This window comes from Patella vulgata, chromosome 4, assembly GCF_932274485.2.
Source record: "Patella vulgata chromosome 4, xgPatVulg1.2, whole genome shotgun sequence".
Lineage (NCBI taxonomy): Eukaryota > Metazoa > Mollusca > Gastropoda > Patellidae > Patella > Patella vulgata.
Window position 1 is genome coordinate 16,778,621 of NC_065882.2, and position 16,841 is coordinate 16,795,461.

The 16,841-nt window shown below is 34.2% G+C and overlaps 3 protein-coding genes across 3 annotated transcripts; 1 reads left to right on the forward strand and 2 right to left on the reverse strand.

Annotated features, from left to right (window-relative positions):
* The first annotated feature begins 2,522 nt into the window (after nucleotides 1-2,522).
* LOC126818649 (putative protein disulfide-isomerase DDB_G0275025) lies at nucleotides 2,523-9,923 on the forward strand. Its single transcript, XM_050546174.2, has 3 exons — nucleotides 2,523-2,965; nucleotides 8,306-8,531; nucleotides 9,187-9,923. Exons 1-3 carry the CDS (start codon nucleotides 2,636-2,638, stop codon nucleotides 9,645-9,647), a joined length of 1,017 nt encoding a protein of 338 aa, XP_050402131.1. The 5' UTR covers nucleotides 2,523-2,635; the 3' UTR covers nucleotides 9,648-9,923.
* Nucleotides 5,156-6,547, reverse strand: LOC126818654 (nucleoporin Nup37). Its single transcript, XM_050546180.2, has one exon. The coding sequence runs from the start codon at nucleotides 6,411-6,413 to the stop codon at nucleotides 5,451-5,453; it is 963 nt and encodes a 320-aa protein (XP_050402137.1). The 5' UTR covers nucleotides 6,414-6,547; the 3' UTR covers nucleotides 5,156-5,450.
* A 1,139-nt stretch (nucleotides 9,924-11,062) lies between the features above and the next one.
* Nucleotides 11,063-16,606, reverse strand: LOC126818669 (holocytochrome c-type synthase). Its single transcript, XM_050546215.1, has 6 exons — nucleotides 16,484-16,606; nucleotides 14,785-15,007; nucleotides 14,025-14,175; nucleotides 13,332-13,452; nucleotides 12,705-12,788; nucleotides 11,063-11,329 (listed from the first exon to the last, which is right to left on the reverse strand). Exons 2-6 carry the CDS (start codon nucleotides 15,001-15,003, stop codon nucleotides 11,068-11,070), a joined length of 837 nt encoding a protein of 278 aa, XP_050402172.1. The 5' UTR covers nucleotides 15,004-15,007; nucleotides 16,484-16,606; the 3' UTR covers nucleotides 11,063-11,067.
* Between the last annotated feature and the right edge of the window lie 235 nt (nucleotides 16,607-16,841).

Genomic DNA, 16,841 nt, shown 5'->3' on the forward strand with positions numbered 1-16,841 from the left:
ATTCCTTCCCAGTTTTCGCACCAAAGAGCGAGTTGCTTTAAGTTTTGGCGAGGTCATTACGGTATTACTTTAGTCTGCAAGCACACAATAAGCACAAATATGTGAAAATATAGACAAACATAGGTGAGAATATAGGTGAATATGTAGATTGGTACACATAAAATGTTTTATGGACAAGAAAATGTAACAGTAAATGTTAAACAGGTCGCTAACAAGTGAAAAAATATCATCACGTATGAAATTTGTGGAAATACTGCTGCCATCATGGATTTACGCTATTTTGGATTTGTAAATCTTAATCTAACATCGCCAATGAACTCAGCGACCCCGAAAATCCTAATATAGAGTCAAGAGGAGGTTTATACAGGGAAAAATAATGAAGATTTTTATAGTGAAATCTAAATTATCACCCTCAGTTTAACCCCCATTATCTCCAGGGGGTGTGTAAGGGGGTTAGGGGAATCAGAGAAAAAAAAATGTGTTCACACATGGGTAGGGTAACTACAACTTCTAGAGGAGGCCCCGAAAAAATTCATATTTAAAACCACCCCCTATCAATATCATCCAAAGTCTTCGACGTTGAAAACACGAATTATTTGTCATTTTAAATCAACATTGGTGTTGTTATCGTATCGTGAAAAGATGGGCTTCTGATATCCAATATTTCAGACAAAATAAACATTTTACCATTGGTACACGAATCGTGTACCATAATGCGTTTCAGCGCCATTTGTTATAAGGGACTCGAAGAACGAGGCTAGACATATTTCACAAGTCATGTCAAACGGTGAGGCCATATTCTTATCTGGAGAGCATGCGCAATAAATACTATCGGTGTAGACTTGAATAACCAGACGATAGGAATTGCCATTCGATTGACACTTCTGGCGGATTTCGCCGAACGTAACTGATTTGAAATTAGAGTAAAAACGAAAACGATTAAATGTAAATCAGTATATATACATTGATATTACATTATTATATGCGTTGCAATCCATTTGTGTCAATTTGTAGGTCCCAAATATTCGCGATTTAGCTCCTTTAATGCTGAATATCAAAGAAATTATTTTTGTTAAAGGGACCAAGTCAGTATTTTGATCTGAAATTGCTTTTCAATAAAACTGTTGGGCTATTGGGCTGCGTTATCGACTTTATAATATGCCTTCGATTTTTATATCGGGACAGAAGACAGAAGGCATCCATTATCAATACAGTAAAATCGTTTACCAATTATTTTGAAACATTTTACGCGTTAGAGACTACAAACACGTCAAATGATCAACGATGAGATCAATAAAGAAACTGCGTGTATATAAATCGTTGACGCAACTCGGTGTATACTGTTTCGATTTGGCTTATAGATGATTATATAATTTATAAAACAATACATGTATTTATGAATAACAATTACGTACTATGGTTTATTTCACTGTGACGTTTCAACAAGATTTCACAAATCGTTGTCAAACATTATACTCATTATAGATAAAATAGAATGAGAAATCATGAATACCAATATATACAAACATCAGAGCCTATACTATCCAATGGAATGCGAGAGAGAGAGAGAGAGAAATGGGGTTTAACGTCCACTCGACACAAAATAGGTCATTTCGGGACTAACAAATGGTTTAATTTTATTTCAATAATTCGCTTGCACGTAGGGGTCTTTAGCAGTGGGAGGAAACCGGAGGACCCGGAGAAAACCCGCGAGGTTGGACAGGCGACCCTACTCCTTGTCACGTACAACCGGGGATTCGAAACCACGCCAGTTGACTCAATGACAAGCCTAATGATACAGCACACACGTGCTAACCATTCGGCCATCCACCCCCACCCAATGTGCCACAGATGCCTTTTTTCAGCTCTGCATTTTCAAAATTGTCTGGGGGAGGCCCCACCACCGGCACTAGCAGGCGGTCGGCTTCCGTGCTACGAGAATTTAGTCTATCTGTTCGAATGTGACGATAACTGGAGTCTTGTGTATAGTACATATCGGCGTGCACGTTGAAGTAAGAGGGTGTCAGCACCAACCGGGATATACTGTGCCAAACATAATATAAGGTGAATTTACTTATAGCATACTGCCGTCTCCATAAACCCAAACTGAGCAGTAAAGTAGGACATTAAACTACATTGCACAAAAGTTCGATTATTTACTATTTTATTTAGACTAACATATATTACCGGCTGATAGGGGGAGGGGGGGCTGGTCGGATAGTGGCGGAAAAATGGATATTTATGTGTAGTTCCAATCATTCCATAGGTCCTATGTGCAACTAGTACTCTTTCCTGGTCAGCCATGGGATTTCTACGTGGATTTCCAATTTATACACCGGATGCCGACTTATTGTCCCATCTGAACGACTAGTCACACGTTTAAGTGTCATAACTTCCCCACAGGCGTACGTGTTCCTATTAATGACCTCTCTGAAAAATGACGAATAATAAATCACTGGCCATGAATAACCTAGACCCGAGTGGAGAGAGACACGTTAATTCTTGTCTCTATAAATAAAGTAAAGTGTACACACAACAAATGTCATTTGGTTCCGGTTTACTTACTCCAGACACGTAAATACACAAGTGAAGAGGCGTGTTGGTCTAATACAGACGTGGATATCGAAAACTGGACATGAACGTAAAAATGAATTGTAGAAATGTGTGGTGTTATTTGTGGATATGCTGTATTGTAATTATTACAGTGCAAGTGGGCGTCGTTTATTCTGATGTCGGTGAAGATCAGACAGCGAAGTTCGACAAACACGAATCTTATCGGGACATATTCCCTCTCAGTAAACATAACTTCACTCAAAAAGTGTTAAAACATGAAGATGCTTGGGTGGTTTTGTTTCACAAAGGATCAATCAAACGTACATGGAAAACTTTGGCTGTTAGTCTCCGTGGGGTTATTTCATTTGGTATGATTAACGTAAACGAAGAACCGGAGTTATTACATAAACTGGTAGGTACAAGTCTACATACTTGTTGGTTTGCCAACTGCAAGTGAAAGTAGGTTTGCCCGTAGCAACTATGTCAACTTTCTGTTGAATCAGTAAATTGAGTTCTCGCCAAACTACACCAGCAATTGTTAACTACGTGCAAGCTTCTCAAATAAAATGGTATAATGTCTTCTAGAATTGATTCAAATTACAACATTTACGTTTAGCTAGTATTAAATCTAAGGGGTGTGTGTGTACTAAACTAAGTTGATACCCACCTGTATGGGATATTATTCACTGTTAAAATGATATTGATCAGTTTCATATTTTACAGTTTACATCACCGTTGATGTTGATCAGTTTAAAGATAGCTTAAAGGGACAATAACACTCTTGCTGGCTCCAGAAAATAAATAATATCTCTATCTAAGTACTAGATGTTTAAACATGCACTATGCAAGAGCTAATTCTGATTATTGCAAGTCTTAATTTAGGCTTCAGATGTTATAGAAATTATAAATTAGATCTTTATTTAAACAACAAGACCAAAATCAACTCTGTAGACCCACGGATGGCTCGGATTTAAATAGGATTTCACTAATTGATTAAATCAGATAAGGGGTAACCTGATGAAAATACGTCAGTTAGATCGAGGCTAAATGATAGAGTGTACTTAGCGAGGCTGCTGTAAAGCGTTTCCGTATGCCATTGAAAACTTTACTTGATAATCGAGATATGTAGGTGGAGTTGTTGCCTGTCAATCAAACGTTTGGCGAAGGTGAAGACACATTTCGCTACCATTTCTAGGCAAATATTACAACGATGATAACTATGTTCAGAATAAAGTAATTTGACTGAATTTTTCAATATATTCTTCTTTCATCATCTACTTTTGAAGTGTTATAGCAAGAATGGCCAACTCTCTATAAATATCTCCCATAATGTATCTTTAAGTGTCCTACCTGTTGTGTAAATTATCCATTACACCCTATTTTACTTGTCCAGAGGGTTTGAAAATATTTTTAAATCAAAGTTTCATTTGAAAAGGTTTACGTTAGACGTTTCAAACCATTATGTTGAATTTTTCAAATTTTTTAAATAAGGTGTGTTAAGATGAAATTTGTATCATCAATTAATTGGAATATTGTAAAATAGTACAATTTGTTGACCAGAATAAAGATTGAGGCATATTATTCAATTACAACAAGAGTGGTATTGAGCCTTTAAGTCACTTTATGCAAGAGCTAAATCTGCCTAATACATGTCCTTTGGTGGGAGTGGGCTGGATACATGTACTTCAAATTTAATATCAATTAGGCATTTGTTGACATGGCAAGCCCATAATCAATTGTCTAGGTCATTGAATGGATAAGATATTAAATGGATTAAAACACCCACCCCATTTAATAATATAATGTTAAGATAGGTTGCCAGGCAAAGAAACATACGCTAAATCATCTAAGCGGTTTACAAGGGTTGTCGCATATTTATTCTTTTGTAGGCATTTACAAGACAATTACATATAGTTGAGATTATAATTTTTGTCGTTTGAGGGTTCACAAGGTTCTACAAACTGAAACAGGGACAAAAACTCTAAAAGTAATTTACAGAATTTGTTGAAATTAAACAGGCTTTTTCGTTTTACTAATTTAAAATTTAATGATAACTGTTGTCGTTTGAGCATTCACAAGGGCCACAAGTCTAGAAGTAATTAATGGAAATTGCTGAAATTCAATCGGCTTCTTTGTTTCACTAATTTAAATGATGCATAAATATTTCATGTACATCAGATGATAACATTGTTCTTTGAGGTTTAACAAAGTGAAACAAGAGCTATAACTCAAGAAATTATGAACAGAAATTGCTGAAATTCAATGGGCTTCTTCGTTTCACTAATTTAAATGATGTATATAAATTTCAAATAGATCAGATGATCACTTTTGTCGTTCGAGCGTTTTTAAGCCTTTCGGTACTTATGTAAAGAACATATCAATTTCAAAACAATAAGATGATAAATGTAGTCTGTAGAGTGTCACAAGAAATTGTATAACTTATTTATGTATCAAAATGGTTTTATTTTGTAAGTTTCACTAAACATTTTGTGATATTTATTAGATTTCATAGTTTAAGACCATCTAAACATTGATTAACATTGACAAATTTTCTCGGATAAATAACTGATTACTCAATTAAAAATAAGAACAACCAGTGACATTTAATTGCTCAATATGTTTTAATCAAGAAAATCTGTCAAACTCTTATGCCATTTCAATAAAACCCATGTTGAATTAGTTTATTGTCCTTTAACCTTTATTTTTAACTTATTGTCAATGTATTCAGCAAATAGCATTGTTATCATTCGAATGTTACTTGGGTAGGAAAATAATTGACAATGTATTTCTGCACTTTATTACACATCTCTCATCAACATGGACTTTATTCTTTTTCTGAAATTTTGAAGTCCTTCGGGTTTCACTTTTATCCCAACTGTCTAGTTTTTCGATATTTCTCAGGTTGATTCGACTACCCAAATATGTACCCGTTTATCACCCCCTACTGCCATAACTGGTAAATGTAAGTGCCAAGTTAAACCATAGGCTACAGGCAAACTAGTATTTATATGCAACTGTTGATGTCTCTTATTAAATACTTTTATTTGTCGTCCTGGTCGACCAATTGTAGCTAATAAACTTTCATGACATCTTGACCACTTGAAATATTTACCACCATCTGTATGCGCTTGACGTTTTTCTATTGGCTGACTAGATAAAGATGTATCAAACATCATCCAATCAGTGCCTGCAATAGCACCTACTAATAAACAGTTATGTCTTGACCAATCAGCTGCCATAATAGGCGATTGACCACAATTTAAACTCATGATTGTTTGTTGATTGACTAAACTAAATATTCTGATAATGCCATTTTTCTGTGCAACTAAAATTTTTAATTCTTCTTCGTTGTGCCAGCAAACTGACATACCAGGTGACGTCAGCTGAAACACCGATATGACATCTCCGTCTTTATTCCAAATACGACAAGTTAGATCATCTCCAGTACTAGCTACCTGTTCTCCTTGATTAGGGTCAAATGTTACAGAATTTACATAAGATGTGTGTCCTTCAAAAGCTAAGACTGTGTCATCTTCTTTTAAATCTGATTGTACTAATCTTAGTTTATAATCTTCTCCGGCAGCAATAAAACTCATAAGTTTTGGTATTGTACTGAGTGATGTTTCTGGACTCCATGCCAACGCTGATGATTTACAATCTAGCTTGAACTCGCGAATATGGGTGTATTCAAACCCATCAACTGCTTCATCTTCTTCCTGAAATATACATGAGAAAGCCGTAACTCTGTTCCCTGTCGCTACCGCTAAAAGTTTGGCTGACCATGGAAACGGTGAAAATTCAACACATTGAACCACATCGGAAGTTGGTATGGCGTACTGACTGTAGCCAGGATTATCCATTTCGCGTTTAATATTATGGAATATAAATTCTAGTTGGGTTTGAAACCTGTTTTATAGTTATACAGTGTTATACGGCGAATATTTACTGCGCGCGGATCAGTTTGAACAATTGCGCAACTTCCGGTACACGAGGATCCGTAGTCTCGGTCACACAGTCTCCTATATTTTTATGGATGATAGAGACTAGAGGATCCGGTAATTGAATAATATGCGCAGTGGCAATGTTGTCAAATATAAAAACATGTAAACATTGATAATAGGTCTGATCATAATGACAGAGAATGTTTCAAATCAGATGCAAGGAAATGCTTGCACTGTTAATAATAATAATAATAATATCTTTATTAGGGAAAGAAATTAGGCCAGGCCTTTTTACAATTCTGCCCTTGAAACGTAACAAAACAATATAAGAACAACAAGAACAACAATGAGAGAAAAAAAAAAAAAAAAAAAAAAAAATGCAGTTTGGTTAACTACCTTCTCTATTATGAATTAAAATTATGTACATAAGGTGTACTAACAAGACACCGGCCCATGATCACAGGTTTTGGACGTCAAAACCAGGGACGTGTACGCACAAGATCTAATCATGAAATGAATTTAATAAAATTTATGAAGAAAGAAAGAAAGACCTGCGATAATTATAATAATTGGCAGATTTAGCTCTTAAGTTTAAATAAAGAGAGAGAGAGAGAAATGGGGTTTAACGTCCACTCAACACAAACTAGGTCATTTCGGGACAAACATATTGTTCAATTTTATTTAAATAATTCGCTTGCGCGTAGGGGTCTTTTAGCAGTGGGAGGAAACCGGAGGACCTGGAGAAAACCCACGAGGTTGGACAAGCGACCCTACTCGACTTGTCACGTACAACTGGGGATTCGAAACCACGCCAGTTCACTCAATGACGGACTAAATTTATGATACAGCGCACAGGTGCTTACCATTCAGCCATCCAACCCCCAGTTTGAATAAAGACTGTTACAGTTACATAATGTATTTTTAATATATATAAATACCAAAATGTCCTAAAATATATTTTGAATTTGATACATGGGTTCATTTTTATAAAGACATATTACCCGGCATCTCCACCATTGATCGAATTTGTTATGCTACATGTACATCAGTTCATGATTCTAAGAAATATCCTTTATTATTAAGTGAGTACATAATCAGAATCTAAAAACTACCTCTACTAGTACTAAACTGTTGACAAATCTCTAAACTTATTTTTTAAGGTTAGCCACTTATTTGCTACTCTCAGTTTAAAGTGGTATGGCAATTCTTAAAAATACAAATATTTAGTCCTTTATAACAACCGAGTGAAATCAAAAGTATTTTACTGTGAGTTGTGGGGAATAAACACACACTGCATAGTTTTCTTAATTAAATGTTAAAAAATCAATTTGAGTACATTTTAGTTTGAATTAACCCATGCAAAATTTGATATTTTCGAAAAAGTTCAGACAGTGCACAGCCGCACTGTCTCACACAGAGCCTTTAATTTTTATCATTGACTATTTATTGAAGCAGAGGGATGTGGTGCTCAGTCCAAGCACTGGACACTCCTGTAGAATGCCCCGAGTTGGAATCCCAGTGTGGTTTGAGAAGATCTATCAGATTTTGTGAAGCCCACCATTCCCTTGTAGACATTGGTATGCATATATAAAAGAATCCTTGACAGGTGGAATTTGTAGAAGAGCAGATAGAGCTTCTACCTCACTGTTACAGCCCCCCCACCACCACACACACACACACTCCCTGGATTCTAGTACTGCCATAACAGAAAATGTTTACCCTTTCAGTGGACAATCCAAAGATGAAATATTGTCATAAAAGAAAGCTGGAAAGAATACAAATGTCTTTAAAATTATTTTGTCATTTAATAGGGATATGATCTTCAAACTGGACATGAAGCTAGAGTATATCCATATGGTTCTAAAGCAACTAAGGAGAAATACAGTCTTGAATCATCAAGTCCTAACGAAATAAAAACTGAAGCAGTAAAATCCATTCCTAACTATATACTGGATGTCAAGAATATGGGTATAGAGGACTTTTTAGTGGATAGTTTTATGTCAGTTCCATCAAGATTTCCACTAATTATTTTCACAGGTAAAAATTTGAAGTGAATTCAGAATCTTTCCCCCCATTCTATTTAACAAGTAAACTTAACCCTAACCCTTGTTGGCTTGGCGTGCACATGCAATACATGTAAACTCAGTTATTCAGTGCATTTTTAGTGAAGTAATTTGTCTTCATAAATGTAACATGAAAGACATTAGAGGGCTAATAATCATTTAAATTCAATGAAAACTAGGACTGGAAAGTATAGATTTTAGATAGTAAATTAGACGATTAAAACCAAAAAAAGGAAGATAACGGTAGATACTATCCCAGTGTTGGCAGAGAAAGTACCTCAGGATTTTCCAGAGTGGGTTCCACTTGTCAGTATTGCTGAACAGTGACTAGTCATTTGGATGGAACAAAAAAAAAACAAAACAAAAAAACATTGGTATGCATGTAAAAGGACCCTTGACAGTTGAAATTCAAAATAAAAGCAGGCTGTAGAAATAGTTGTCAATTATCACAAGAATCCAGTAGAAACTCATCTTCAATAGAAGGCTTGATCTCGCCTTAACTACTGTACATCTTATCAAGCTAGATGTTGTAAAACTTGCGGTTGTTGCTTCAGGAACATGGTAGAAACTAGTCTTAATTGAATCCAATCAAATGATTTTCTTTAAAATCAAAATTTTATTTATTTCAGACTCTCAAGAAATTCAACCAATGTTTAAATCTCTGTGTTTACGATTGGAAAGATATTATAATTTTGGACACATGGTTCAACCTGGTATGTCAGATCTGAAGCAGCTAGGCATTGAGAATGTGTACTTGGATATGCCGTCGGTGATGGTCTTAACTACAGAAACTACTGATATTCAGGATCCAAAATTTAATGCCATACAGTACATGAAAAGTACCTATGGAGAAATATCATATCCAAACGTTTTAAAGTTTTTGATCAATATTAATAGAAAGTTTCGACACTTGTTAGCGGGAGATAACATGTCAAATAATAAAAACAAAGTGGAGATGACAGAAGTATTGGAAAAAGAATCTGAAAAATTTGACATTTTGGAGAGCCCACAAGTTCATATTAATGTACATAGTGACAGAGACTTTGTTGTGGACAATTTCATAGAATCCAAACTCGTCGATGAGCTATAAATGTAAAAAAAGGGCTACTTTATTAAACTCATTTATACATTATTATTTTAAAGCGAAGAATCAGGAATTTATCTTGAGCCAGAAATATAATTTCTATAAGCTAAATCTATTTTTCTTCAAACATCTCGTTTAATGTTAAATCATTCCGTCATATCAATTTTTAAATGCTTTTCTAATTCTATTTATGTAAAAATATTGCTAAAAATTTGTATATATTAATGAAAGACCATAGCTTTATATTTTTTTTTAGTAAAAAATAAAAGTATTTCATAAACATTATAGCCATGTGTAAATGATAAGCTTCTGCTTTATATAGTTAGATTATTTGGGAAGACTGAGCAAAATCATTTGAAATAGAGTTGTGCTTCTTAGGATTTCATTTACACAGCAAAGTTTGAATTCTGATAAAGTTTTTCCTTGGCCCCCCAATATAGAATAACTGCAAATTTTTTCTTTTTAAAAAACCCCAAACAAATAAGCTAACTGTGAGGCCTCATATGACACCCATTAATTACTTGCACATTTATCTTTTCCTAAAGCATTGAGCAAATAAATTTCATATCGCTCCTGCTCAACTGAGCAGAAAATGCCAAGTTTCATCACTGTCAATTGGCAAATAAAATTTGTTCATCTCTGCATAGTTGGCATCTGCAGCAAATGGTCATCACCAAACTCAGACAAGACATCCACCTAATGAACATCTACACCAAAGCAAGGGTCATTGTATGCCAACATGGACTGACAGTTGGATGAAGTCATTATGAACAGTCTCCTACTTTCTCTGAAAGGTGGGGGACAAAAGTAAAAAAAAAAAAATAAATGTATAAAGATGCAATAAAAACATTTTAATGAAAAGCACCACAAATATTTTACAATTATCATTCATGAAAATATAAATCTATTAATAAATACTGTTTATGAATACTCTCCAACATCATATATTTATGTTGAAAAAGGAAAAAAAACTATCGCACATTTTATACAAATATTCCTGGGCAAACTTGCATAAGATAAATTACTTTCAAACCCCTAATAATTCACAATTTGATGGGTGACTTCAACTACTTGAATACTTTCAGACCCTACAGGCAGATATGATGGATATACTCAATGTAACCTATGATATTTACAAAGAAAAATTCATTTATTTGTTTAGCCATAAACCTAATTATAGAGGATGTGCTACTTTTACTTTTCTGGTGCACCTGGTCTTGACCACAACATAAAGGTCATCACAGTGTGGAATGTGATAAAATGTCAGTGATGTTCAAGCCAAATGCATCAAATATCCAATGAAACACTGTTTGGAGAAATATTGGTTGTAAATAATGTATTACTGAACAGTTGTAAAACCTGTAGAATAATCAGACCTAACTTTGCTGTATCTTGTCAAAATTCTAATTTTGTTTAATGACGTTAATCATTTTTGGGTGCTTTCTTCTGTATGGTGAACAGCAGTGCTGCCAGAAGGTGTATTTTTTTCACTTGTCCATCGCCAGTAAGCCACCTTTGATCTGTCCCAGACCGCAGTAAATGAATCAAAAGCTGGTCGAACGTCAAGTAAAGTGAATTCATGAGTGTCGGGATCCACGGAGCCACCATCGTAATAATCTATTATATACCTCACTTCTCTACCACATCTATCTACTATCCAATCGTGTCGGTCAAATGGTAACTCATACCTATAAATATTAAATATAAATTATGATAAATGTAACACAAAGCTACAAATAGTAAATAACTATTATGATAAATGTAACACAAAGCTACAAATAGTAAATAACTATTATGATAAATGTAACACAAAGCTACAAATAGTAAATAACTATTATGATAAAAGTAAAGCAAAACAGAGCCTATCTTTATATTATCTATCATTGTGTATCCTTTTTCATTGGGTGCTTGATTGTCAGTGCTATCCAGAAAGCTGGAATTGCAATCGAAATACACGGAATATCGAAAAGAACCGAAATCTTTGGGATATAAACAAATATTTTAAGTTTCATCAAAATCAGATAAAAATTGTGACCTCTAAAGGTTCCAAAACCTTGGTATTACATAATTTTACACTATTTGTGTTCAAGGAGTGGCCATTTTGTTGGGCAGTTTCGGTCAGATTTTTGTACGAAATTCAAACTCAACCATCATCGTGGTGTAATGTTGATATATTACAACGATTTTTTAAATTGGATAAAAATTGTGACTTCTAGAGGGTCCACAAGCTAAAATCGCAATTTTTTCGTACAATCAGGGGCCATAGTCTAGGAAGTTACGGTCCGATATATACGAATATCAAAAGGAACCAAGATCTTTAGGTTATAAATATACATTTCAAGTTTCATCAAAATCGGATACAAATTGAGGCCTCTGTGGTGTCCACAATTTAAAAGCGTGATTTTTCGTACAATCAGGGATCATAATCCATGAAGCTACTGTCGATCCATGCCAATATGGATAGGAACCTAGATCTTTAGGAGATAAACCTATATTTCAAGTTTTGTCAAAATCGGATAAAAATTGTGACCTGTTTACTGTCCACAAACAAATTCTGGACCAACGGACGGACAGGGATGCCGACAACATACATCCACATAAGAATGTGGACGTATAAAAAGGTATGGTAACGGAAATACTCATTTGAATAAAATATTGAGTTTAAAAACATGGTATTTGATATTTTATGACGATAAAGCGCAGTACATATCTGTGTATTATCTACAACAAAATTTGATATAATTTTGTGTTGTCATCTATATAAAAAAGTACGATAACAAAAATGTTCGTTTGAATAAAGAATTTAAAAACATGGTATCTTGTATAAAGGTACAATGACAAAAATACTCATTTGAATAAAATATTGAGTTTAAAAACATGGTATCTGTATTTTGCATATTTTTTTTTCACATTTGAATACAATATTTCACCACTGTAACATATGTTTACTCTAAGTTCAAATACCAATTTAAAATCGATAAGGATATATAATTCATAATTGTAAATAGATCTAGATTCTAAATACTAACATTTTGATAATAAAAAAAAGAAACAAATAATTACCCCAGCCAGCTTCTTATTCTTGCTCTCGGTGAGTAATCCTGTGCCTTTCCCCCAAATCTTTTTAACTTTGGATGCATACATTCGCTGAAAGAGGGAGAATTGTTGTGTAATGTCCATTAAAAACCATGTTATTTTGAAAATATTATTTTATAAAAATTATCCTCCTTACATTTGTTGGGTTAGTACAATCTAAACTTTACTGCCAGATATATGTTTTTAATGAGGTTTTTCCAAACAATGAACAATCAGAAAATGTACAAACTGGGTATAACAAAGTAGTGCATTTTTCCCAAATGATCAACCTAACATATGTAGTGATCAGCATGAAATGTACAGTGATCAACCTAAAATGTGCAGTGCAGTAATAAACCTGAAATGTGCAGTGCAGTGATCAGCATGAAATGTACAGTGATCAACATGAAATATGCAGTGATCAACCTGAAATATGCAGTATCAGTCTGAAATGTGCAGTGATCCACCTGAAATGTGCAATGATCCACCTGAAATATGCAGTGATCAGCTTGAAATGTGCAGTGATCAGCATGAGATGTGCTGTGATCATCCTCATTCAGTACAATGAAATCACACTAACTAAAATCATATTATTTTTGGTGGGATCTCTCTTACCACGCATGTAAAGCCTCCCATTTTAAAACTTCTTGCCAAGCTTGTTCGTTGTTTGCATTATGAATATTAATAATATGTTTCATATCATCAGGTCGAATATTTTCATCTTTCCATCTCCAACCTGTAAAAACCAAAACAAATATATATTTTCCAAATATTAAAATGAACATTTGGATATTGATAATCTACAAACTAATCTAATAGAATAATTGAGATAATGTAAGAAATTAATAAGCCTTAAGTAGCCAAACCGGTTCACAAAAATGTGTATTGCAATTTAATCATTGCGAATTGCAGTGATCTTGTTCCATATTTTCTGTTTCTGTTTTCGATGGAAGGATGGTGTTGAAGCAGAGTATTTTAGGGTGTCTGCGTCATAAATCGTAAGAACTGTTATCTATGCAAGTCATAGGTTTCATTCCTAGCTTTTTACTTCTACTAAGCAGTAGGATCACCCCATGGATTTTGTTTGGGTACTCTTGTTTTCTTCCAACCAAAGACCTCGGAGCAAAAGAGAATTTTTGAAATAAGACTGATAGTTCTGAAATGACCAAGCTATTTGATATTTAACCCCATTTCTCTCTCTTCACTGCTGACAGTATGGAATAAATTATGATGAGTCTTTGTAGGAGTATGCTAACTGGATAATTGAGAGTAACGGTATGCAACCAGAAATTATTTAATTTTACTTACCTTTACGTAACATTGCATTCCAGAACATTTGCTGTGAAGGATAAACCCACTTTTCATCCTCTGTACCAGCTTTAGGAATACTTGATTGAACACGATCTGTTGGTAATGTGAACGGTTGATCTGGTGCTGGTCTCTGGTTAGGGGGTGGCATCTACAATATTATTTACATCTATATATAAGAACTTTGTTTGTTATAGGAAACCGAACAGATTAACCTTATATTAAAGATACATCATGGGAGATTAAATAAAGAGCTGGCAGTTTTCACTATAATAGTTAAAAACTAGATAATGTAAAGGGAATTTGCTGAAAATTTCAGTCATATTGATCCACACTGAACTGATATTTTAGCGATTGAATTTTCGGCCTAGCCTTGATCATCATTACTAAAGTCAGTATGATAAAAAAACATAGTCTTGATTACACATTTCATGATTAAATCATAAATGGAAGTCGAACAGCAAATCGGAACCTAATCCACTAAACAATGCAGGCTAGCAATGACATCGAGTGCTGATTATGTTCTGGATAAGTTAAATAATGTCTAATTAATAATTTAGATAACATTTCAGGCCTAAAGAAAGACCTGCAATAGGCAGATTTAGCTCTTGCATAATGTATGTTAATTTTTTGACGCACATTTGCATCATAAAATAAATACACAGAAAATTAACAAATCTGTGCCAGACAAATGACAGGCACCGGAGGATTTGTATCTGACAAGTGATTTTGTTCCTGATATTATTAATCATAAACCTACCATATTAGTTGGATCAATTGCATCACCACTTTTATTCATTGGACATTCACTGGCTGGTTTTGTTGCTTGACTCATAGGACATTCACTAGGATATGCATTTATGTTAGCATTGATATCTGTTTTAACATCTTTTCCTTTGTGCATTGGACATTCAGAGGGTGGTGAGGCACTGATTTCATTTACTTTGGTCGTATTTGCTGTTGATGATGTTGCCCCCATTTTTCTGAAATTAAAACAAAACCCGGTAAATTGCATGGAATGAGTGTGAGAGAAATGGTGTTAATTGCCCACAAAATTGCCCCCATTAATCTGGTCTGCCCTCTGTTTGCATCCCAAATAATTTTAGAAAATAAAAAAAAGTATTTGTGATACGTTTCGGTAATCAATACCTTCTACGGTGAATAAATCCCACATCCCCACTCAGTCATAAACTTGCATGTTGTAGAGCATTTTCGACAGTCTATTTTTCAAAATTTTCTTGGCGAGGTCCCCAATGGACTCGCTACTTTGGTGCTCACAAGGGGAATTCGTTGAGGTTCGCAAGTCCGTTCAATTATTTAAAGGCTCAATACCACTCTTGTTGTAACTGAATAATATGGCCCAATCTTTATTCTGGTCAACAAATTGTACTATTTTAGAATATTTCAATTAATTGATGATACAAATTTCATCTTAACACACCTTATTTAAAAATTTTGAAAAATTCAACATAATGGTTTGAAATGTCTAACGTAAACCTTTTCAAATGAACCTTCGATTTAAAAATATTTTCGAACCCTCTGGACAAGTAAAATAGGATGTAATGGATAATTTACACAACAGGTAGGACACTTAAAGTAGCTAAGTCTCTAACTCAATATCATCCAAAATCTTCAACATTGAAATCACGATTTATTTGTCAAATTAAATCAACATTCATGTTGTGATCTTATCGGAAAAAGATGGGCTTTTGATATCCAATATTTAAGACAAAATAAACATTTTACCATTGGTACACGAATCGTGTACCATAATGCGCTCCAGCCCCAGTTGTATCAAGAGACTCGAGGGACGAGGCTAGACACATTGCACCAAATCAAACGGCGTATGTAGACTGGAATAACCAGACGCTAGAAATTTGCACTTGCTTGAGACTGCTGGCTTATTTCACCGAACATAACTGATTTGAAATTGGAGTAAAAACGGAAACCATTGAATGTAAATCAGTTTATATACATTCATATTACAGTATTATGCATTGTGACCCACTTTTGTCAATTTCTAGGTCCCAAATGTTAGCGATTTAACTCCTTTAAACATCTAGTACTTAGATAGAGATATTATTTATTTTCTGGAGCTTTCAAGCCAGCAAGAGTGTTATTGTCCCTTTAATAGCCGCGGGTACTATATTAATATTATATAAGGGCAGTTGTTGCACTGAACATTTTATAAATATTTTCTATGAAACAAACAGTATAGTTAGTAAATTGGTAACAATACCTTTAGCACAAAATTAAAAGAAGAAAACTGTGTACAATTAATCTTTTAATGTCTAGAAGTCTAGATATATTATATATATGTTACATAAAAGTAAAGTAAAAGTAGACAAGATTCAAGCATTTAGAACTTAGAATAAGACAAGATTAAAATGAAAAATCGGTTTAGATGCCCAAGAAATGTGACTGATGGCAAATCATTAGAAAGGACTCGACTCACTTACACTTAATTTATTATAATTTACTCCCAAAATACTAGACAGTAGCAAGCTGCTCGGTTGTAAACAAGAAGGTCATTTGAAATCCCACATGTTTCAGAAAACGTCTGCTTGACTTTACGAGTTACAAAACATGACAAATTCTACAGTGCTGTTGCGGATGTCATGGCGCCTTACCATTGGTTAATAGTTTGTGTTTGATTTTATTTGCTTATATCTATTTTAAGTCTTGTGTACGGGATAACGAAAATTAATTCGTATTATAGCATAAAATATCAATATTTTTGCCACAGAATACAATGACACGTTTGTTTTTGTAAAATTTATTGGTAGTGTTCTCATTCGTCCCCCATTTTAAGCCTTG